The sequence below is a fragment of the Bufo gargarizans genome, chromosome 3 (genome assembly GCF_014858855.1).
Source record: "Bufo gargarizans isolate SCDJY-AF-19 chromosome 3, ASM1485885v1, whole genome shotgun sequence".
Classification (NCBI taxonomy): domain Eukaryota; kingdom Metazoa; phylum Chordata; class Amphibia; order Anura; family Bufonidae; genus Bufo; species Bufo gargarizans.
The window spans coordinates 84,396,621-84,420,005 of NC_058082.1; the positions used below are offsets into that span (position 1 = coordinate 84,396,621).

Sequence of the window (23,385 nt, forward strand, 5' to 3'; positions counted from 1 at the left end):
AGAGCAAACCGCAACTTTCCTTCCTGGGATGCGGAGCAAGACGGATCCGTCATGACCCACAATGCAAGTCAATGGTGAGGGATCCGTTTTCTCTGCCACAATAGAAAACAGATCCGTCCCCCATTGACTTTCAATGGGGGTAATGCCAGATCCGTCTTGGCAATGTTAAAGATATGTTGAAAATAATACAACCGGATCCATTCATAACGGATGCAGATGGTTGTATTATCAGTAACGGAAGGCGGATCCAGCAAAAACGCTAGTGTGAAAGTAATTTACAAAGGATGCTGTGCAGGTGGCTCACTGTGATTTGACACGACAGGTGCACAGGTTCAAAGAAGAACCCCCTGATTCTGAAAAATATGGTATAGACTGGATAGAACCGGCACTCAAAACAATCGGATTACACGTGGGAATTGAATAAAAATTTATTAAACAATCACCGCTAATATACTGAGTGCACCAAGGTAAAATTCATAAAATATAAAAAACAAATAAAAAGCATATAATCTCAGTGTCAGCCAAACGAGTAGAATTTTCTTAGGGCACAGAGTAGACTTCAGCATTCAGACTTCTGTGCCCTAAGAAAATTCTACTCGTTTGGCTGACACTGAGATTATATGCTTTTTATTTGTTTTTTATATTTTATGAATTTTACCTTGGTGCACTCAGTATATTAGCGGTGATTGTTTAATAAATTTTTATTCAATTCCCACGTGTAATCCGATTGTTTTGAGTGCCGGTTCTATCCAGTCTATGCTAGTGTGAAAGTAGCCTAACAGCTGACATAGTCGTGTCCCTACATACAGTCTGACACCGTCAGCAGTGATCACATAGTGTAACAGTGTATAATGAGACAACAGTTCCAGTAGCCAGCTTCTCACTTGGACCTCAGGGCGTAGAGCGTGCAGGACCGCACCAGTGTTCAGCCTCCGGTAATAGTAAAAAAATATCCAATATTTATTCTGTCACCTTTAAAATCAGCCCCATCCAGATGGATACAGACAGGACAGTGTTCCGCGTTCATCCTATTTGCACCCTTAGTCATAGAATGGTCATTGTATAATAAGAACCCCCAAATGACAAAGGGAAGGGTAACACTCAATTTATTCATACATTTCCAAGTGGAATAACAGAGGTATGTCATAATGCACTGTTTTAAAGGGGTTGTACAACGACAAGACGTTATCCCTTTTCCACAGGATAGGTGATAAGTATCTGATCTGCAGCGGTCCGACTGTTGGGATCCTTGCTGATCACAAGAACTGGGGCCCATGTTCCCCATTTGACTGGGGTGGCAGACACACATGCATACTTGGCTATCTCCAGCACTATCAGAGTTGGATGGAGTGGCCTCCATTCTCATCCGTTGATGTGATCAGGAGGGGCCCCAGTGATCAGACCCTATCGTATTGTAATGGGACGATCCCTTTAAGAAAATATTTTGCAGCATTATCATATTATGGGGAATATTATATTTACTAAATGGGACATTTCAGGAAAGCCGACAGGTCCTCTTTAATATGCTTCTTTTTGTAGAATATTTGGTCTGGAGTATTACTGTATATATTTTTACAAATACTTTTTTTCTTTGACAAGATGAATGGGGCTGCGTGAAAACCGCGCAAGCAAGTGCGGATGCGATGCGTTTTTCAATGATGATTGCTAAAATATGTTGTTTGTAAACATTCCGTTTTTTATCAGGCGCGTGCAAAACGCATTAAATTAAACAACTGAACGCGATCACAGAAAAAACTGAATGAACTTGCTTGCGAAATCGCGCATTTTTCACTGAAAGCATCTGCAACGCATCCGGACCTATTCCGCTCACGCTCGTCTGCAAGGGACCTTATAGTATTTCAAAATGTATTCTCTTTTATTTGTTATGTATATAGTAGTTTATATAAACAGTATTCTAGTACATATAATATACAGTAGTATTTATTTTATGCACTTATATGGCTCTGACATATTCCATATCGCTTTACAGACATTCGCATCCAACTGTCCCCAATGGGGCTCACAATCTAAGGTCCCTATCAGAATGTCTCTGGAGTGTGGGAGGAAACCCACGCAAACACTGGGAGAACATACAAACTCCATGCAGATGTTGTTCATGGTCAGATTCAAACCCAGGACCCCAGCGCTGCAAGGCACCAGTGCTAACCACTGACCCACAGTAGTAATATAGTGTTTCAAAATATATTCTCTTTTATTTGTTATGCATATAGTATTTTATGTATGTTATATATATCGTACACAGTATATACAGTAGTAACCTCTAGTGGTATTATAGTATTTTATTGTGTATATTCTTTTTTATTTGCTATGTATATAGTAGTATAGTATGTTATGTATACATTATAGTACACAGGATATAATGTAGTAACCTATAGTGGTACCATAGTATTTTAAAGTGTATATTCTATTTGGTATGCTATGTATATGGTATTATAGTTTTGCATATAGAATTCTATACATTATTTCTACAGTTACAGTCCATAGTATATCATTACCTCTAATATTTATATATTATAATACATACTATATTGTAGAATGTTAGATGTATATACTCTATGTAGAGTAAATGTTTAGTTGTAGTCATTGAAAACTGTACTTTACTGCACTTAGGTTTCATACTGTTCCAAATTCATCCATTCAGACTTTAGAAGTTTAGGGGAAAAAAAGCATGTTTCTAACAAAGTCCTTTCTTCACAGGACTTCTCTGAATGTGCTGCCAGTAATAACTGAGATACAGCAAACTACCTCCAACTTACTATATAGGGCATGTGCACTGCCCTCAAACATGGAGGCACAATATCTGCATCAGCCATCTGAGCATGCTCACTGCCCTTAAACATGGCATCCTCGGCTCATCCTGCAGGGTTACTGCGCATGTGCAGTGCCCATACCAGCCCCAGGCACATCTAACGGTATCAGGGTGCTGTGGTGATGTGTGCTGCCCTGGGAACTCCCATCTGCACTTCACACACATGATCTCCAGTTGTCACAGAAGACCAGAGGGGCTCAGAGCTGGGAGGACTGGAGAGAAATGCAAACTGTGTCTTTAAGGAGGAAGCATGAAGGGGGAGCTATAGCTTCTGCTGCATTGAACTTGTTTGGATCTGTTCCTGTGCAGCCCTAGCCTCCAGCAGCCAGTCATTGTGCCCTCAGCCCCCCAATGTCTGCAGTCTGAAGGGTCTTCTAACTCCAGTGAGGCTGTAAGTATCATCTACCCCCCTGCTGCATCCTCATTTACAGCTAATCAACATCTGATTCTCTATACAAGACTTGTATCTGTTCGTTGTTTTTGCCTTTGTATTATTTGTTGCTTTGCTTTTGTTACATTACATCTATTTGTTGTTTTGCTCTTGTTACCTTGTATCATTGTGGCTCCTCTGGAGAATTCCAGGCATCTTTCTGTAGCTTTGCAGCTTTCTGTGGCTCGGTGCTGCTCATTGAATGACATTTTTAGCAGGACCCAGAGCTTTGCAGCCACAGAACATCTCGTTGGGGTGTGCTCCAGAAAATGTTATCATATTAGGTAGGTAACATTATACCGATAATAAGTGTTCAAAACTGTGTCTCATGTTATACCTTTGCTGCATCTGCACCTTTTGTATGCAGCTTAGACCCAGCTAAAACACCTGGCATACCCCTAAATTCCTGTTGTGTGAACTGTGCCATCAGGCTAGTCCAGGATTCGGGCACTGTCTCAGCAGAATGTAATGGACCAGATACAGAACCTCATGTCTAGACTACCCCAAAAAAGTATAATGGACCCAGATTATAGAACCTGCAGTCTGTACTTTCTCAGAAGGGCATGGTGCAAGTGGATCAAAGGTTTGCAGTTCTAACAGAACATCATGGACCAGCATCTTGGACTTGTTGTCAATACCGACCCAACAAAGCTCTGAAACCTGTAATCTACATGCAACCAATAGAGCCTGATGGACCTGGATGTGAAGCTTGAGGTCTATATTATACCAACAGATTAGAATTGGCCAGAATACAGGACGTGCAGCCCAAATCGCAAAACAGAACATGATGGACCAGGATCCTAAGCCTTCAGTCTATGGCAGGGATGCTTAACCTGTGGCCCTCCAGCTGTTGTTAAACTACAACTCCCATCATGCCCTGTTGTAGGCTGATAGCTGTAGGCTGTCTGGGCATGCTGTGAGTTGTAGTTTTGCAACAGCTGGAGGGCCACAGGTTGGGCATCTCTGGTCTATATCAATGATGGCTAACCTCCGACACTCCACCTGTGGTGAAACTACGACTCCCAGCATGCTTCATTCCTTTTTGTGGAGTGCTGAGGACAGCCAAGCAAGTGTGCATCTTGGGAGTTGTAGTTTTACCACAGCTGGAGTGCCAGAGGTTAGCTATCACATGTCTATACTGTCCCGTTAGGGAAGGGATAAGTAACCATAGGCACTCCAGCTGTGATGCAACTATAACCCCCAGCAGGGGCAGGATTGGCCATAGACCTTACAGGGAAATCTCCCGATGGGCCGATGCCCAGGGTACCGCCTGAGCCCTCTTCACAGCCGGCAAGTGGAAGTTTTTGGGAATGTATTTTGTGCTGCTGGCAGTATTTTGTGATGGACTGTGGTATTTGGCTCTGTTGGGTGTGCCACAATATGGTACTTCTGGCCCTGCCTACTTGTGTTGGCCCTACATGCCATCAATTTGGACCGACTACAAAACAGGGCCTCTTTTAGTATTTTTTCCAGGGCCACTTTAAGTTCCCAATTCGCCCCTGACCCCCAGTGTGCACCCTCGCATGACTTTTCTCAGAGCTCTCATAGAAGGGAATGGAACATGCTGGGAGTTGTAGTTTTACAACAGCTGTAGTGCCGGGAGATTGTTGTGCCCTGCAATAGGGCCTAATAGGACAAGAAACTATGGTTTGCAAAATATATTATCCCATAAGAACATGGTGGATCAGGATACAGGACTTGCTTCCTAATTTGACCCAACTGTACATAATGGACCAGGATCAGGATTTTACTAGTAATATCCCAACAGCACATGATGGTTCAGGATCCAGTCTATATTGTCTCAGCAGGGATATGGTGGACTGGTATCCAGGGTTTGCAGTGTTATAAAGTAAATGATGGATCAGGATCTAGCCCTTTGAGTTTATAGTGTAAGCTGAAGGGTGCAAGATACAGGTCTGGTAGCCTTTACTGTCGAATAAGAGCTTGATGGGTCTGGATCACGAGTTTGCAATTCGTACTGTCCTAACAAAGCTAACCGGACCATGATCCAGTGCTTATTGGACATACAGTCTCATACAAGGTATTCCAGGCCTTGCAGAATATATTGACCCCAAATAGCTCAGTGTACTGTATCCGGGGCTTGCAATTCTGTAATGTTAGATAGAGCTAGATGGACCTTTTAGGCCTCTTTCACATGAGTGATATGGACAGGGGCGGACTCGCCATAGACCATAGGCCATAGACCCTACAGGGAAATTTCCCAGTGGACAGATGTCCATAGGGCCACCTGAGTCCTATGGACATCTGCTGCTGGCTCGGTACATAATAGGGGTCATTATTAGAAGTCCAGGCAGCATGCTAAAGGTAGGGCTGACTAGGTGGCCCACATCTTACCTCCTAAGCCCCCTGCTCCATGTTCATATTACAGACAATTGGAGCAGGAGGACTGACTTTAGATTTTTTTCCAGGACCACTTTAAGTTCCCAGTCCGCCCCTGGATACGGATTATGTCAGTATCAGTTCAGGGAAAAACTGATGGTTCTGTACGCAAGTTCAATCCGTTTTTTTTTTCTGCAATGGCTTTTCATGTTTCCATTTGTTTCAGTTTGTATAACATTTTATCACACGAGTGAAGAATAAGGCTACATGCACACAACCGTTGTGTGTTTTGCGGTTCCGCAAATTGCGGATCCGCACAACACGGATGGCGTCCGTGTGCATTCCGCAAACTTGCGGAACGGCACGTACAGCCATTCATATAACTGCCTATTCTTGTCCGCAAAACGGACAAGAATAGGACAGGTTATATATTTTTTTTAAGCGGACCACGGAACGGAGCAACGGATGCGGACAGCACACGGAAATGATGCGTGAAAAATGGATGCTTTGCGTTTGCGTCACGCATTGCATACGGTCGTAAAAAGCTCACTCGTGTGAAAGGGACCTCGTACTGTCATAACCGAGATTGATGGAGTCTGTCCAGTGCTTGCCGTCTACACTTTCGGACCATTATGGAGTGTGATCCAGGATTGAAGCCTATACAGTCCTAACAGAACATGATCGCCTGGTACCAGGACAGTCTATAACAGCGGCACTTCAGCTGTTGTTAAACTACAACTCCCAGCATGCTCCTATCACTTCCATGGGAGTTCGGAGAACAGACAAGCAAGTGTGCATGCTGGGAGTAGTAGTGCCGGAGGTTGCTAATCCCTGGTCTATACTAACCTGACAAATTGCAGTGCGGATATGCAGTCCACCCCAGAATCCTAGCCTTGCATCACTTCCCAGTGCCGCAGTACAACTCCTGCTCTTTACCATGATGAGTATCTGATTAGTCAGATCAGATCAAATCCTTAATCGTAGCTGAGAAGAGGGTAATGACATGAATGCCGCTTATCCGGCCGGAGATTTGTATCGCTGTCTGTTGCAGGGCTCGCCATAGCCTCCGTTGCACACTGTATTGCTGCTGGGCTATTAATATAGGCTGCCCATTCATTTCTGGCTTGGGTGATGTAAATTCTTGTGATGCCATTGTTTATAGGAGAGACTGCGGTCTAATATTATCATGAAGGGGGCTCTTAAGTGCTTTTTTCCCCCAAGTGATTAGCCTTGGTTAATGCGACATACGTTTCTTTGTCTCGGTGTGCAGATAAATCTGATGACAGCTTGCTACGGTGACAGCGGTCATGTGTGTTGTGAGCACTATCAATATACAAAGGTTATAACCTTTGGCCGCAGGGTAATAGATACGTGGTTCTTGCCCTGCGCGCTGTGGATAGATTTTAGGGGTCTGTAAACCTATATCTGTATTTCTATTTACCTATACATGGAATTTGACTTTATTTTTATTTTCCATCAAGAATTAGGAAGACCTTTTCATATCATAGCCCAGGGATCAGCAGCCTCCAGCTGTCCTGAAATTACAACTCCCAGCAGCCTCCTTTCACTGCTATGGGAGAACACTTGAGCAAGTGCGCAATACTGGGAGTTGTAGTTTCACAGCAGATGGAGTGCCAAAGGTTGCTGATCCCTGTACTAGGGGTTGCAAATATCTAATAATTATAATTGGTGCTTAGCAGTGCCGTGCCTTTAATATTCATTAATATTCATTATGATGAAAAGTCCATAAAATTTAGACTGACATAGGGGTGCACTGTCTATTTAGGCATTAGGGCTTGGCACAAGGGCCCTTGGCTAGTAGGGGCCTTCAGCACCTGAGTCTAAGGCCTCATGCACACAAACATATTTTGTTTCCGTGTCCGTTCCGTTTTTTGCAAAAAATGCGGACAGCACACTGTGTCCTTTCCGCATCAGTATGTCCGTTCCGTAGCCCCGCAAAAAAAATATAACATGTCCTATTCTTGTCCGTTTTAGGCATTGTTACAATGAATCCGCAAAAAAATATAAAAAACGGATGGCAATTTGTGGGCCGCAAAACACATATGGTCGTGTGCATGTAGCCTAATGCTGATCTCAGTACAAGGGAGAATAGGAACCTCATGGGAAAGTTATGTTTAATTTCCTCTGCTGTGGATACTGTGGTGCGATATAGTGCCTCCCTAATAACAACATGCAACAGAGCATACCTCAATGTTCATACCTACGGATTTACAAGCAAGGATAAATGAATGAAAGATACCTCGACCACTTCACCTGCTTCTCCATAAGATCACTATGCCGGCACTGAGAGGAGGAAGGGGAGCAAAGAAGCTACTGAGCATGTCTCTCCACCTCTGAATGCATGAGAAGGTGGACCAGAAGGATAGACAGCAGGGGGCGCAACCAGAGAGAAAAATGTGGACGTAAAAAAAAAGAACCACTATTTTTGTTGCATGTATACTGCTGTAAGGCTGGGTTCACACGGGTGAGTTTTCCGCGTGGGTGCAATGCGTGAGGTGAACGCATTGCACCCGCACTGAATCCGGACCCATTCATTTCTATGGGGCTGTGCAGATGAGCGGTATTTTTCACGCATCACTTGTGCTTTGCGTGAAAATCGCAGCATGCTCTATATTCTGCGTTTTACACGCAACGCAGCCCCATAGAAGTTAATGGGGCTGCGTGAAAATCGCAAGCATTCGCAAGCAAGTGAGGATGCGGTGCGATTTTCACGCATGGTTGCTAAGATGAAAGTCTATTCACTATATTATTTTCCCTTATAACATGGTTGTAAGGGAAAATAATAGCATTCTTAATACAGAATGCTTAGTAGAAGGTCAATTGAGGGTTAAAAAAAATAACTTGCCTCCTTCTCTTGATCGCATAGTTGCCGATCTCTTCTTACTTCTTTAATCATGAGCTGCCGGCTAAAGGACCCGTGGTGACGTCACATCACATGGTCCAATCACATGGTCCATCGCTGTGGCGATAGACCATGTGATTGGACCATGTGATGAGCTCAGTGACGTCACCACAGGTCCTTTGACAGGTCCTGAAGAAAGAACAGGAGACCAGCAGCTACGCGATCAATTGGAGGAGGTGAGTTAATTTTTATTTTATTTTTTAACCCTCAATTGACCTTCTACTATGCATTCTATATTAAGAATGCTATTATTTTCCCTTATAACCATGTTATAAGGGAAAATAATTACATCTACACAACACCGATCCCAAACCTGAACTTGAGTGAAGATGATCGGGTCTGGGTACTACAGTCAATTTTTTTTATCACGCGCGTGCAAAAGCATTGCACCTGCGCGAGGAAAAACTGAACATCGGAACGCAATCGCAGTCAAAACTGACTGCAATTACGTACTTACTCGCGCGGGTTTGCTGCAATGCACCCGGGGCGAATTTGGAGCCAAAACGTGACGCCCGTGTGAACCCAGCCTAATACTTCATTTGAATAATCCTATTTATAGCACAGTGCTGGTTTTTGTGGAAAAACACCTTTAAATATGCAAACTCTAAAGCCAGCTTTATTCAAACGGTTGGCGTGGAATGATAGGATGGACACAAAATGGTGACTTCATTTTAACTGTTACAGCACTATGAATGAAAGAGATTGTTGAATAAAAAAATTGCTAAAAGGCAAGGAAGGGGTTAAATAATAGAATTTGTAACCCCTTCCTGCTATTTAACTATTTTAATTTAAACTCTGGCAGCCCATTCATGAGAGGGTTTTGATAAAAAAAAATCCCTTCCCTTAACACCAAACTATTATTGAAAGTCTTTGCTCATATTTCCTTCACCCAGTTGTCTAAAAGGATGTGGCCTAGCAGAAATAAACCAAAAGAGTGCCCAACCTATTCCCCAACCCTCTGAGCCGGAAGGTCCTGCAAGGGACCAATTGGTTCCACTCACCAGTGCTTAGGTAGAGCCGGCCTCTGGCCTGTGCAAAGGCTGATACCTACCAATCTGCTGGACCTTAAAGGGAACCCGTCATCAGCTTTATGCTGATCTCACTGAGGGCAGTATTAAGTACTGACAGAAATGCTGATGTCAGCGATGTGTCACTCATCAGCTAAAAGTAAGTGGTTGCCGAGAACCAGCATCATAATCATTGCAGCCCGGGCCTGGAGAAGAGTCAAATCTACCTGAGAAGAGTCCTGGTTATTCATAATCTCCTGCTCTCTCGCCCATCTGCTGATGATTGGCAGTTCTCTCCTAGAGAGAAAGGGAGAAAACTAGGGAGAAGACTGTCAGTCATCAGCAGGTGGGCAGGAGAGCAGGAATTCATGTATAACCAGGACTCTTTTTAGGTGGCCGGGACTCTTTTCCAGGCCTGAGCTGTAATGATTATGATGCTGGTTCTCAGCAGCCACTTACTTTTAGCTGATGAGTGACACACCGCTGACATCAGCATTTCTGTCACTATTGTATGCTGCCCTCAGTGAGATCAGCATAAAGCTGATGACAGGTTCCCTTTAATGTCTGCCTGTATTGCAAGGGGCCGATGAACCTAATGGTCAACCCTTCCATGTTAAACCTTCGGGAGGGACACCACTCGACCCTTAAAAATTCTGTTGCAAACAGTGTGTAAAGTTAGGGTCCATTCACACGTCCGCAATTCTGTTCCGCATTTTGCGGAACGGAATTGCGGACCCATTCATTTCTATGGGGCCGCACGATGTGCTGCCCGGATGCGGAAGTGCGGATGCGGAAAAAAATAGAACATGTCCTATTCTTGTCCGCAATTCAGGGAAGATTAGGCATTTTCTATTAAGTGGCGGCAATGTGCGGTCCGCAAAATGCAGAACGCACACTGCCGGTGTCCGTGTTTTGCGGATCCGCAAAACACACACAAACGTGTGAATAGACCCTTAAAGGGGTTGTCTCACTTCAGCAAATGGCATTTATCATGTAGAGAAAGTTAATACAAGGAACTTATACTAATGTATTGTGATTGTCTATATTGCCTCCTTTGCTGGCTGGATTCATTTTTCTATCACATTATACACTGCTCTTTTCCAGAGGTTATGACCAATCCAGCAGCGGTGGAAATGATTGCACACTATAGGAAAAAGTGCAGGCCTCTCTGGGGGCCGGGACCGCGGGAGTGTGCATAGTCCAGCACTTTTTCCTATAGTGTGCAAGCACGGCCACTGCTGCTGGATTGCAGGGTGGTCGTAACCATGGAAACGAGCAGTGTATAATGTAATAGAAAAATGGATCAAGCCAGCAAAGGAAGCAATATGGACACTCACAATACATTAGTAAGTGGCCTGTAGTAACTTTTTCTACATGATAAATGCCATTTGCTAAAGTGAGACATCCCCTTTAACATTATAAATAAGGGAAGGTCCCAATATAGTTTTTGCTCTGAAGCTTCCTCTGGCCTCTGTACATTACTAGTTGAGGTAGTGATATGACTTGAGAAGATCGGTGTGACCTTGGAGCAGTAACCTAAGACTACCCAGCAGAAAGATGAGCTGAGGGGTGCGGTACCATATGTAGGTTTGTCCATCTTCAGAAGAAGAGGAATACTATGGAACGAAGGCTCAGCTATTTGCATCTGCTCCTAATATTGTATATCAGCCACTTGTGTATGATGCATGCTGTACGCAGACATTCCTTACCTATGACTGCATGGCTGCTGCTTAACCCATATTCCAGATCAACCTGGTAGAATAAAACTGTTTTCCATATAAAAATCCACTACCAAAAAGAGCCACATTGTATCTTTATAGAATTGATAGCTTGTTCCATTACTAGCAGGAAGAAAGGACTGAACCTCCTTCTACATACATGAATCTACCAAGAAATATAAAAAATATCAGTGATTAAAGGGCTTTTAGAGTGGAGTTCCATTCTGACGCTGCCCTGGTCCCTGTTGCTCTCCTCTTCTGTCTCGGCCTTATTCACACATCCATGTCTGTGATGACATCAGTGACAAGATGCGTATATAAGCAGTATGGAGACAGCACGTCCTTTTGTTGGAATTCTTTCCAGATGCAACGTTTCGGCTGAAGAGCTGAAGGTTCATTGGCCGAAACGTTGCGTCTGGAATAAATTCCAACAAAAGAGCTTGCTGTCTCCATACTTCTTCTATACGCATCTTGTTAATGATGTCCTCACAGACAAGGACGTTATTCTAGATGCAACGTTTCGGCTAAAGAACCTTCAGCCGAAACGTTGCATCTGGAAAGACTTTGCTGTCTCCATACTTCTTTTTGTATACGTGGATTATCTAACCAGCACGGGGAAGCTTGCCTGTTTTCCCGAAGACTTGCACCCACCACCTATTGAAATAGACGTGCTGTCCGCCCATCTTTTTTCGAATCGGAGACAACATGCTCAGTGGTTCATCTTTGAAGCATCCATATTTGGGCTGAGTGTCTATTTTTTTACCTCTGTGTGTCCATGGACACAGCTCAACTGAAAATGTATTTAAAGAACATCTCCTATCTATTATCCATGAAACCCGGACGGAACCCTTATGCCATCCGTGTTGTGTCTTGGATCCATATACTGTAATGGATTGATCATGATGGACAAAAATAGGTCAAAAATCAATGGGTACGTGTGCTGTCCATGGAGAACACTTAACAGAACACGTCCGTGATTCACTGACTTCTAAATATGGCCTAAGGCGGGCCACCTGGCTTTTTTTAAATCCCTAGAACCTACAATTGATCGGGGTCTACCTTCAGCACTCTGGTAGATGTAACTTGGGTAATTTGGGCCACATTATGACCAATTTCATAGAATTGATTTAATTGAGTTATGTCACATTTATTCACAGATTAGGTGATTAAATATATGACCACTTGAATCCCCACTAGGGATGAGCGAATTTCATGTTATGAAATTCGTTTGCGCTTCGTTTGGTGGTAAAAGCAGAATTGCGTTATGGACTCTGTTACCACGGACCATAACGCAATTCTATGACGGGATGCATAACGAAATGCCTTTAGAGGCATTCCGTTATTCATTCCATCATAATAGAAGTCTATGGGCTGCATAACGGATCTGTCCCATTTCCGTTATGCAGGGGAGTCCTCTCCTGCATAACGGAAACCACAACCGTGTTCTGTGCTGAGAAGGTCCAAAAGACCAAGCCAGATCTCTGCTTAGGTATCTGTCAGAAGCGATCATCCAAAGCATGCCATCAGACTCCATCTGGAGTGAGACATTAACTTGTATGGTAAGGCTGCTGCCACACGTTCAGGGTCCTGATGCAGTTTTTTAATCCAGTGGCTCATAAAAGGAGACGTATTGAGGGCAGACATGACTTCTCCTTTTTATTTTTTATTTTTTTATTTCTTTTTTATCCACTCCTTATTTTGTTGTCAAAACTGCATAAAAAAAGCTGAACATGTGGCAGCAGCCTCATCCAGAGAGACACAGGCGTTGCATACATTTCATCTGTGTGTTTCAGTATGTGTGTGTTTTGTTCTTAGTTACTGAGGATGGGCTCATAAATATGCGGTTTATCAGTCATCCGTATGAGTAATGTATGGGTCATATTCACACACGTTTTGTTTCAGATGCTCTGGTATTGTTCTGCACAAGTTATGAAAATGAAGGTTTCAAAAAAATATTTATTGCCTAATATCTTTATGTAAAACATATGTCCACATTTCTTCTTTTATATGAAAAAAAATCATACAAAACACATTTCTTTATACAAACCGGATTCCCAAAAAGTTGGGACACTAAACAAATTGTGAATAAAAACTGAATGCAATGATGTGGAGGTGGCAAATGTCAATATTTTATTTGTAATAGAACGTAGATGACAGATCAAACGTTTAATCCGAGTAAATGTATCATTTTAAAGGAAAAATACATTGATTCAAATTTTCACAGTATCAACAAATCCCCAAAAAGTTGGGACAAGTAGCAATAAGAGGCTGGAAAAAGTAAATTTGAGCATAACGAAGAGCTGGAAGACCAATTAACACTAATTAGGTCAATTGGCAACATGATTGGGTATAAAAAGAGCTTCTCAGAGTGGCAGTGTCTCTCAGAAGCCAAGATGGGTAGAGGATCACCAATTCCCACAATGTTGCGCAGAAAGATAGTGGAGCAATATCAGAAAGGTGTTACCCAGCGAAAAATTGCAAAGACTTTGCATCTATCATCATCAACTGTGCATAACATCATCCGAAGATTCAGAGAATCTGGAGCAATCTCTGTGCGTAAGGGTCAAGGCCGTAAAACCATACTGGATGCCCGTGATCTCCGGGCCCTTAAACGACCCTGCACCACAAACAGGAATGCTACTGTAAAGGAAATCACAGAATGGGCTCAGGAATACTTCCAGAAACCATTGTCAGTGAACACAATCCACCGTGCCATCCGCCGTTGGCAGCTGAAACTCTACAGTGCAAAGAAGAAGCCATTTCTAAGCAAGATCCACAAGCTCAGGCGTTTTCACTGGGCCAGGGATCATTTAAAATGGAGTGTGGCAAAATGGAAGACTGTTCTGTGGTCAGACGAGTCACGATTCGAAGTTCTTTTTGGAAATCTGGGACGCCATGTCATCCGGACCAAAGAGGACAAGGACAACCCAAGTTGTTATCAATGCTCAGTTCAGAAGCCTGCATCTCTGATGGTATGGGGTTGCATGAGTGCGTGTGGCATGGGCAGCTTGCATGTCTGGAAAGGCACCATCAATGCAGAAAACTATATTCAGGTTCTAGAACAACATATGCTCCCATCCAGACGTCATCTCTTTCAGGGAAGACCCTGCATTTTTCAACAAGATAATGCCAGACCACATTCTGCATCAATCACAACATCATGGCTGCGTAGGAGAAGGATCCGGGTACTGAAATGGCCAGTCTGCAGTCCAGATCTTTCACCTATAGAGAACATTTGGCGCATCATAAAGAGGAAGGTGCAACAAAGAAGGCCCAAGACGATTGAACAGTTAGAGGCCTGTATTAGACAAGAATGGGAGAGCATTCCTATTTCTAAACTTGAGAAACTGGTCTTCTCGGTCCCCAGACGTCTGTTGAGTGTTGTAAGAAGAAGGGGAGATGCCACACAGTGGTGAAAATGGCCTTGTCCCAACTTTTTGGGGATTTGTTGACACCATAAAATTCTGATTCAACATATTTTTCCCTTAAAATGGTACATTTTCTCAGTTTAAACTTTTTGTTCCGTGATTTATGTTCTATTCTGAATAAAATATTAGAAGTTGGCACCTCCACATCATTGCATTCAGTTTTTATTCACGATTTGTATAGTGTCCCAACTTTTTTGGAATCCGGTTTGTATATAGAAGCGATAATAAGAACAACAAGACCACATACTGTAGCAGAAGAAAAGGGGGGGGGGGGGGGGGTCCACATTTTGATACCGTAATAGAAGTAAATAAGTAGAAACTTGAGTAACTTTAAAAAAACATTTACTTATCTTCAACCTATCCTGAGTTAGTCTTTATTATTCTGGAAAGTTTCCTCTTTACATCAGAAATTGTACAGTAATGTACTATAGGAAAAACTCACCCTTCCATTCACACGTCCGCAATTCTGTTCCGCATATTGCGGACCCATTCATTTCTATGGGGCCGCATGATGTGCTGCCCGGATCCGGAAATGCGGACCCACACTTCCAGGTCCGCAATTCCGATCCCGAAAAAAATAGAACATGTCCTGTTCTTGTCTGCAATTGCGGACAAGATTAGGCATTTTCTATTAAGTGCCGGCAATGTGCGGTCCGCAAAATGCGTAACGCACATTGCCGGTGTCTGTGTTTTTGAGGATACGTGGATCCGCAAAACACACAAGGATGTGTGAATGGACCCTTAAAGGGGTATTCCCATCACAGAATGGGGGCATATTTCTAGGATATGCCCCCTTTGTCTGATAGGTGCTGATCCAAAGTGAATGGGAGCACACTGCGCTTGCACGTCCACCACTCCCATTCATTTCTATGGAGCCGACGGAAATAGCCGAGCCAGCACTCGGCTATTTTCGGCGACCCCATAGAAATAAATGGCGGGCTCATGCGCAGTGCGCCCTCCACCACCTTCCCTGCTCTGTTCTCAGTGTAGGTTCAGGTCCCACCTCTGGGACCCGCACCTATCAGACAATGGGGGCATATCCTAGCGTTATGCCCCCATTGTCTGTGATGGGAATACCCCTTTAAGCCTCATGTACATGACCGTATGTATTTTGCAGTCTGCAAATTGCAGATCCTCAATATACAGATACCGGCAGTGTGCATCCACATTATTTGCGGACCTTGGGAACTCATTTCCATTAGGGTAGTCTTGCAAGCTGTTAGGTATCTGACAACAAGCTTATTGACTGTTTCCAATAGCAACCAGCAGAGTTATATGCCGTGTATTTATAGAATTAGTTGACCTATTTTATAGACTGTCACTTTAACTCTTGTTCACCAAATGCCTGAAAGTGGTGTAAACAGTGTCAGAACTGTGACTGACAGGTAAATAATATCCTGGACTTTCTCAACTGGTATTCTTGACTATTTTCTATATATTCATAGTAAGCCTCACGGAACTAAATAGGCACAAAATACAACATGAATTCTGATTTGGGAAAGAACAAAATCAGATATATTTATTCCAAATATGGGGCAAACATAAATTCTTAAAGGGGGTATTCCCATCTCCACAAGATATTCCATAAGTAACAGAATGGAGGGGGTCCCACCTATGAAATCATCACCTTTCAGGAAATAGAAGCCCCTCATCTCCATTCACACCAACCATTTTTCCTCTTCATGGTCTTTGGAGGCTACAGAATGAGCCAAGCCACAGTTCTAAGAGGTGGGACCCAAACCTATCAGGCATTCATAATATATCCTTATGGATAATAAGTCAGATTTGTTTAAGAATACGTCTTTTAGTATTCTATAAACATAATATCTATCACAAGTTCTCATCACATAAGACCGTATCTCCAAATGACCATAGGAGATGAAGTATCTTCTCTACCTGCATTAGTGCCCAATACCTTGGAGGTGGATGTAGCATTGATGTTCTAACATACGTTTTGCATTTTTATCAATTAACCTTCCATTCTTCTTCACTTGTCCCAGATATGGTGCTGCACTTCTGATCAAGATTGGCTGCTAATGAAAGTCAATTAGAAGAAACCCCTCTGTGAACCGGCTACATAGAAGAAGATAGTCAACACCAAGAGCAGCATCCTGTATTGTGAGTAAAGGAAAGTGTCCATGCTGGGAGACAGAAACGAAAAGTCTCTGATGAGTTCATTTCTAATGGCCTGAAGTTGGAAAATTGGTGAAGGCGCCATTTTGAAAGACAAACGAGCCAAATGGAGTTAGAGGAATAACGGAGTAATTCAAGGCAAAATGTCTGCTGTTAGGTAGCGCACAGACTTGGTCAAATCAAGTCACAGAACACAGAAGAATTGCTGAAGAGTCAGTGTTTTCTATGTGTCTTTCAAGAATCACAAGATAAACATGACGGAGGCCATGGATGCCAAGTAAGTCTTTTTTTTTCTTCTTGTAAATCAGTAATTTTGAATTCAGTCTTCCTGGAAATCAAAGGGGTTTTCTAGGACTAAGTTATTGGTGATCTCTCCCTAGAACAGGTCATCAATACTAGATAAGTCTGTGAATGGAAGCAGTGCTGGTGTAACCAGGCACAGCTACTACACAGTGTATGAAGTTCTGGGGTCTGGTTTCTGCCCTTGCTGGGCTGTGTCTCTCTATACTGGCATGTAGTCAGGGAAAATTTTGTGGAGAGTTACGATGCAGAGAATGTTATCTCTCATTTTATTTTATACAGGGCCTTTTCTGGAGAATTTAGCTTTATTTTAGATAAATGACCACTTATGTAATGCATGATCCACTGTGACATCGTAGTGCCCAAACAGAGCATATGGACAACCTAGGGAGTCATGTAAACTGTGGACAGCACAAGAAAAGGGCCAGAAAGAGCGGGAAAAAAGTACCTTTTGTAGAGCTTTTATTATCAGGTTTCATCTGAATATGAAGTTTTATTCTGCCAGATTCTGATCTTGTAAGTTCCCAGGAGGCACTTCACTGTGAAGCGTTCTCCGCTTTCTGCCTTGACCTCTAGTTGGATACTACATATGTCCCTACGAGCAGAGGGGAGGGGTTGGGAATCAAGAGCACGTGAATCTCCGCCTCCAGTGCACCTGCAGTTGTTGTGCTTGACAGAATAAAAGTTCTTATTCACACTACTCCTGATAATTGCAGTGAACGTCTTATGCTACAGGAATTCCTATGTATATTTCTTGGTACTGCAGCTGTGGCTTGAAATCAAATTTAATTAAAAATCTATCTGGGTAAAAATCTAATTGAATAAAAATCAATCAGCAACATTACAAAAAGTCATTATGTAACCGAGGCATAACCTGCTGCGTTATGGGGCTGATTCTCATCACCTGTAATCAGTATTGTTATCGTGCTCGCTGCACATTCCTGAACAGTGAAGTATTGTATATTCTTATCCCGGTTCGTAGCATGGTCATCGCGCCTTCATACTTCTCGGTGCTGAAACAACACATGTAGTAGACTGCTAATTTCTGACCAAATATAAGGCAGTGATGCCCAGCTGGGGACGGCATATGGACATCATATGGGTCCGTGTTGTATAGCTCAAGCTCATGCTGTACCTCTGTGTGCCCCTGGTCTTTTTTGATTCTGTGAGGAGCCACAATAAGAAAATCATGGAATAATTTTTTGGCTCTCTTATTATTAAGGTATCTATCCCTAGAAGCATGACTTGTAGAAAATAATTCCCAATTTCCTCATCGCTTAAAATTTTCTCTACCAGAATATGTGTCGACCTCGCTCCGGTGAGCAGAAATGCTTCGCTATAGTGATATCATATGAAAGCCTTTTGTGGCATCTTTATGCATGGTTAGATTCTGAGGACTGTGTTGGAGGGGCATATTATTGATGAATCCAATAATGTTAACCCCTTGACACTCCATGGTGTATCTGTGTACATCAGGAGCCCGGTGGTGATTGAAAGCCATGCTCTTGTTGTAACAGCTTAAGCTTCTATTCCCGGCTGTTTCACCCCTTGAATGTAATTGTCCGGGAAGAAAATATTAATGACCGATCATCAATATCTGATCGGTGGGGGTCCACCACCCAGCACCACCACTGACCAGCTGTTTGAAGAGGCCTTGGTGCTGTGGCCTCTTTACAGCACAGTGCTCTACATTGTATAGCGGCATATAGGTATAAAAAAAAGCCTACAGGTCCCCATACACATTAGTGTTTTGTTGTCCAAACCCGCTGAGGATGGCTGGTTAAGTGACAGTCTGATGTATATGGGGGGCTCCCAATCTCCCATTACAGATTATGTTGGGGGAGAGAAGGATTGGGCAAATAGCTTTTTTTTTTTTTTCACCCCATCCTCCGGACGGTTATATTATCATGACGGATCTGGCAAAAATGCTGGTGTGAAAGTAGCCTAAAAGGTGATGATTTTTTTTATTTTATTTTTCCTCTGGATCAGTGCCCAAGAGCCCCCTGCCCCACAGCTGATACATAAGTCTGGCACTTTCAGCACTTCTGTAAATTAAAATCTCATGTCTTACAAGAGCAAGGTTTTAAAATAGAGAGTTCATTGAGTAAAAGAGATTTACAAGAATAGTAAAATAGATTAATCCTTTAATGACCCTGCCTGAAAAGGCCTTAATGGTGTTATCCAGTAATTTGATATTGATGGCCTGCCCCATTGATGGCTAACTCCCAGCTTTCCAGCTGTTGTGAAACTACCACTCCCAGCATTCTCCATTGATTTCTGTGAAGTTCTGAGAACAGCCAAGCAAGTGTTCATCTTGGGAGTTGTAGTTTTACCATAGCTGGAGTGCCGGAGGTTAGCCATCACAGGCCTATCCTCAGGATATCAGATTGGCGGGGATTTGACTCCTGACATCTCCACTAATCAGCTGTTTGAAGAGGCCGCTGCTCTCATCGGAGGTCTGGTGAGCGCCGCAGCCTCTTCACAGTTTACCAAACACAATGCTATTGTATAGCGGCTATGCTTGGTATCATAGCTCAGCCCGATTTACTTGAGTTTTGCCTAGGCCATGTGACCAATAAACATGACATCACTGGCCTAAGAAGAGGCCCAAGCTTCAAACAGCTGATCAGTGGGGGTGCCGCTGGGAGTCGGACCCCCAGCAATCTGATATTGATGACCTGAGGATAGCTCATCGATATCTTTGTACTGCACAACCACTTTAAATGCATCATTGAGTTACAAGGATTGTTTTGGTCTAGAACGCCGCCTCTGTCCAGGCTGCCTCCCTGTGTTAGGGAGGAAACTGTCGATAACCCTATAAATTCCATTCTAGATGTTAAGACCAACTTTAAGCTGACGTTACATTCATACACTTGGATACAGTATAACATAATATTGGCAACTGATTAGTAGAAAAGCTATACATAAAAAAAAAAGCGCATTTCTTTGTAAGTAGTGGGTGCAATGACAGGGATCAGTGATTTTGCCGTTCCCCATCATTGTACCCCTCAGATGCTGTGTTTATAGCTGATCGTGGCATCTGACAGTAGTAATACAGTGTAAAATAAATAAAAAATAATAATAAATCATACTTGCCTCATCTGTTTGCTTGCTACAAGCCACCGCCATCTTGATTGAAGATCTAGCATGAAATCTCACATGGCCCATGATGACATCATCACATCGGCCGGCTTGGTGATGTCATGTCATTGCGCACAATTTCGTGCAAGATCTTCAATCAAGATGGCGTTGGCCAACCCGTAATGTAGGCATGATTTTTTATTTTTATTTTTTTTGCCGCCGTGTGGGGAAAATTCGATTCACTACCACGAAGCACGAGGAAATTCGGCTTTGCGGCGAATCGAATCTTCACTGAAATTCAGATCACTCAACTCGCTCAGCACTAATGGGCAGCATACAGCACCTCAAGTTCATATTAAAAAAAACTGGATAGCATATTTAAGAAGCTCCCCAGTTTATTATTATAGGCATGTTCATGTGGCTGAGATGACTTCTAGGTACAGAGGCAGGACAGCCAGTGTCCTCCTTTCCAGAGACCTATCTTCTCAAAGTTGCTGTAGGAACCCCATATTCCCATTATATAATCATCTGGTAGCACCTTGCTGCTGTGTGAGCCGGTGATATTTGTATGTATCTGTATGGTGGGCCCCCAAAATAGATTTTACTGGTAGGGCCTAGACAGCCAAATCCGACACTGCATTCCACACGTAGAAGATGCACTTAAAGGAAATGTGTTACCAAAATTTTTATCTGCCACTTAAAACCAGATAGTGACACATCTCCTTTTTTTTCTAAACTGATTTTATTTTCTGATTACAGATTTTTTTTAAACCATTTACTGAACATGATTATGGGGGCAGCCATCTTGCCTGAGCATTTACAAAGCATTAAAGGCTATGTACACCTTTTAGGGGCAATTTCTTTTATTATTGCCTTATACTCATTTTGAGCTAAAACATATTTTTTTTAATTGGTCTTTAATAAATATATGGAGTCCTTTTTTGTGTACAGAGCTGAGATACTCTACTAGCTGCCCATGGATTTTATCTATTTTCCGTCATCTGGCATGTAGACGGACTCCTTATCTATGATCTCTGACATTTTATAAACAATCTTTATACCTCAATCCTTATCTTACTGATAAGAATGAGGCTTAAATGTTTGACATCTTAGTAGTTTAGAGATAAGGGTTATCAAATAAGAGCCACAAAGTGAAAGTACCAGTCACACAATTTAGAAAAACAGTTAACCCTTTGTGACAGAATGGCTCAATATTTTTGATAAAGGCCAATTGAAAATATGATTTTTAGCCAAAAATAAGTAAAATGCAATCATAAACAAAAATTGCCTTTCAAAAGTGTACATGGCCTTTTAAATAATTGCTTTACAACAGCCTCATGGTCCATGGACACAATGGTCTGGAGGGAACCTCACTTACTTCTATGGGAGAGTTTTCTAGGCCGCTCTGTGATCTGTGCAGAGGTCATTGTACAAGGAGAGAATAGATAAGCTCTGACAATCACATATTGTGAATGGTGGATCCTGTCTTTTCTATACACACAGGTGATATCATTACAGGTAGGATTAAAATGACAGATAATCAGATAACTGCAATAAAGTCATCTGTACAGTTCAAGAAGTGGTGCCAAATATTAGCTATAGTGGCCAGCGCAATAACTGCAGGAATTTGTTTTTTGTTTAAATATAGACCGTTTCATGGAAAATTAAAAATAACATTATCAAAGATTCTTTAAAAATATATTTAACATAAAAGCTTGATTTAAACAATAGGTTATTTTCTGATGACACATTCCCTTTAAATATAACCTCCTCCCCCCCCATTATCTGTTACATGATGTTGTATTGGAGTGTTACATTGTCTGTTCTTTACAGTTTACATGACCTGAATCTAAATCCTGCTGCTGACTCACGATTTCTCGTCTGCAGTCCCTTAACATCTTCCTCGTTATTTTTTTTCATGTGCCATCTGCAGAGGAAGACTCGCCCCGCTTGGCTCTGCCTTATATGCGGTATAATAATCTAGCAGACATCAGTCCTGCTTCTAAGTATTCTAATATTAATATGGTGTAAGAGGCGACTCTGCGTAGCTTACATTGACAGCAATGAGCAATTGGAAATATGACTTTAGGTGTAGTAAATCTAGAGTTTAGTCTGTGATGATGGGAGAGATACAATGGGGCAGATACTGTATGTCAAGACAGGTTTATCTTGCAACAGAATTTTGTGCCATTTTTAGTTTGAGTCAAGTTCATGATTTGGATTTTTAAAGGGCATCTGTCAGCAGTTTTGTACCTATGACACTGGCTGACCTGTTATATGTGCACTTGGCAGCTGAAGACGTCCATGTTGGTCCCATGTTCATATGTGCCCGCATTACTGAGAAAAATTATGTTTTAATATATGCAAATGAGCCTCTGTGACAGTAGCCTTATATGGGCTTTTTTTCTAAATATGCACCAAAAACTGTCTAAGACTGTGCCAAAACAAGGCATAAAATACTGTTAGTCTAGATAAAACTTTAGTACAAAAGTTGTCTTAAAAACCCTCATTTCTAGCATGTTGTAAAGTGCATGTCCCCCATGCACTTCATATTTTTGGTGCAGTGAGCGTGCCCTACATATTCTGGTGCAAATCAAGACACTTTACAGGCGCAGTGAGATTGAGACATCCCACTGGACTTACAAGCTGTTTTTGATAATCAGAGGCAGTGATGGCCAGTTCGCGGTCACCGGGAGCAGGTAGTTCCGAGAACAGCCGCCAGGGGCCTTCATCGGGCTGTTCTCGGAACTGCCTGCTCCCGCTGACCGCATTTGTTTTCAGACCGGCTCGCGCACAGGCACAGGTAAGGGCTTACCTGTGCCTCGCCGGACTTGTGAGAAAAGATGGCAGCCCGCATGTGTTCGCGGGTGAACAATGCGAACTGGCCATCACTGATCAGAGGGACCCCTCATGATAATGGGGCTTAAAGCAGGAGGCCTGGGAGCTCTGAAGAAAGATTGTGGATCTTAAGGTTAGATAAGTCATGGTGCACATAACTGTAGTGTAGGAACATAGGTGACCAGATTCTGTTAAATGGCTTTCCACCAAGCATCATTCACCTCCACCAATTCCTCCACTGCCCTTCCAATCCTGCTTTGGTCCCAGCTGCTCTCAACTTCCCGTCCCAACTCCACATACTAGAAATGGCAGGAGGCCCCCGCTCAGCCAAACACTGGTAATTGTGATTTGCTAAGT

At 42.7% G+C, this 23,385-nt stretch overlaps 1 protein-coding gene across 1 annotated transcript in view; it reads left to right on the forward strand.

The window, feature by feature from the left end:
• The first annotated feature begins 2,916 nt into the window (after positions 1 to 2,916).
• SACS (sacsin molecular chaperone) overlaps positions 2,917 to 23,385 on the forward strand; it is a 75,503-nt gene continuing 55,034 nt past the window's right edge. Inside the window, 2 exon segments of the mRNA XM_044286153.1 lie at positions 2,917 to 3,221; positions 16,677 to 17,086. Coding sequence (XP_044142088.1) covers positions 17,064 to 17,086 — 23 coding nt within the window. The 5' untranslated portion in view covers positions 2,917 to 3,221; positions 16,677 to 17,063.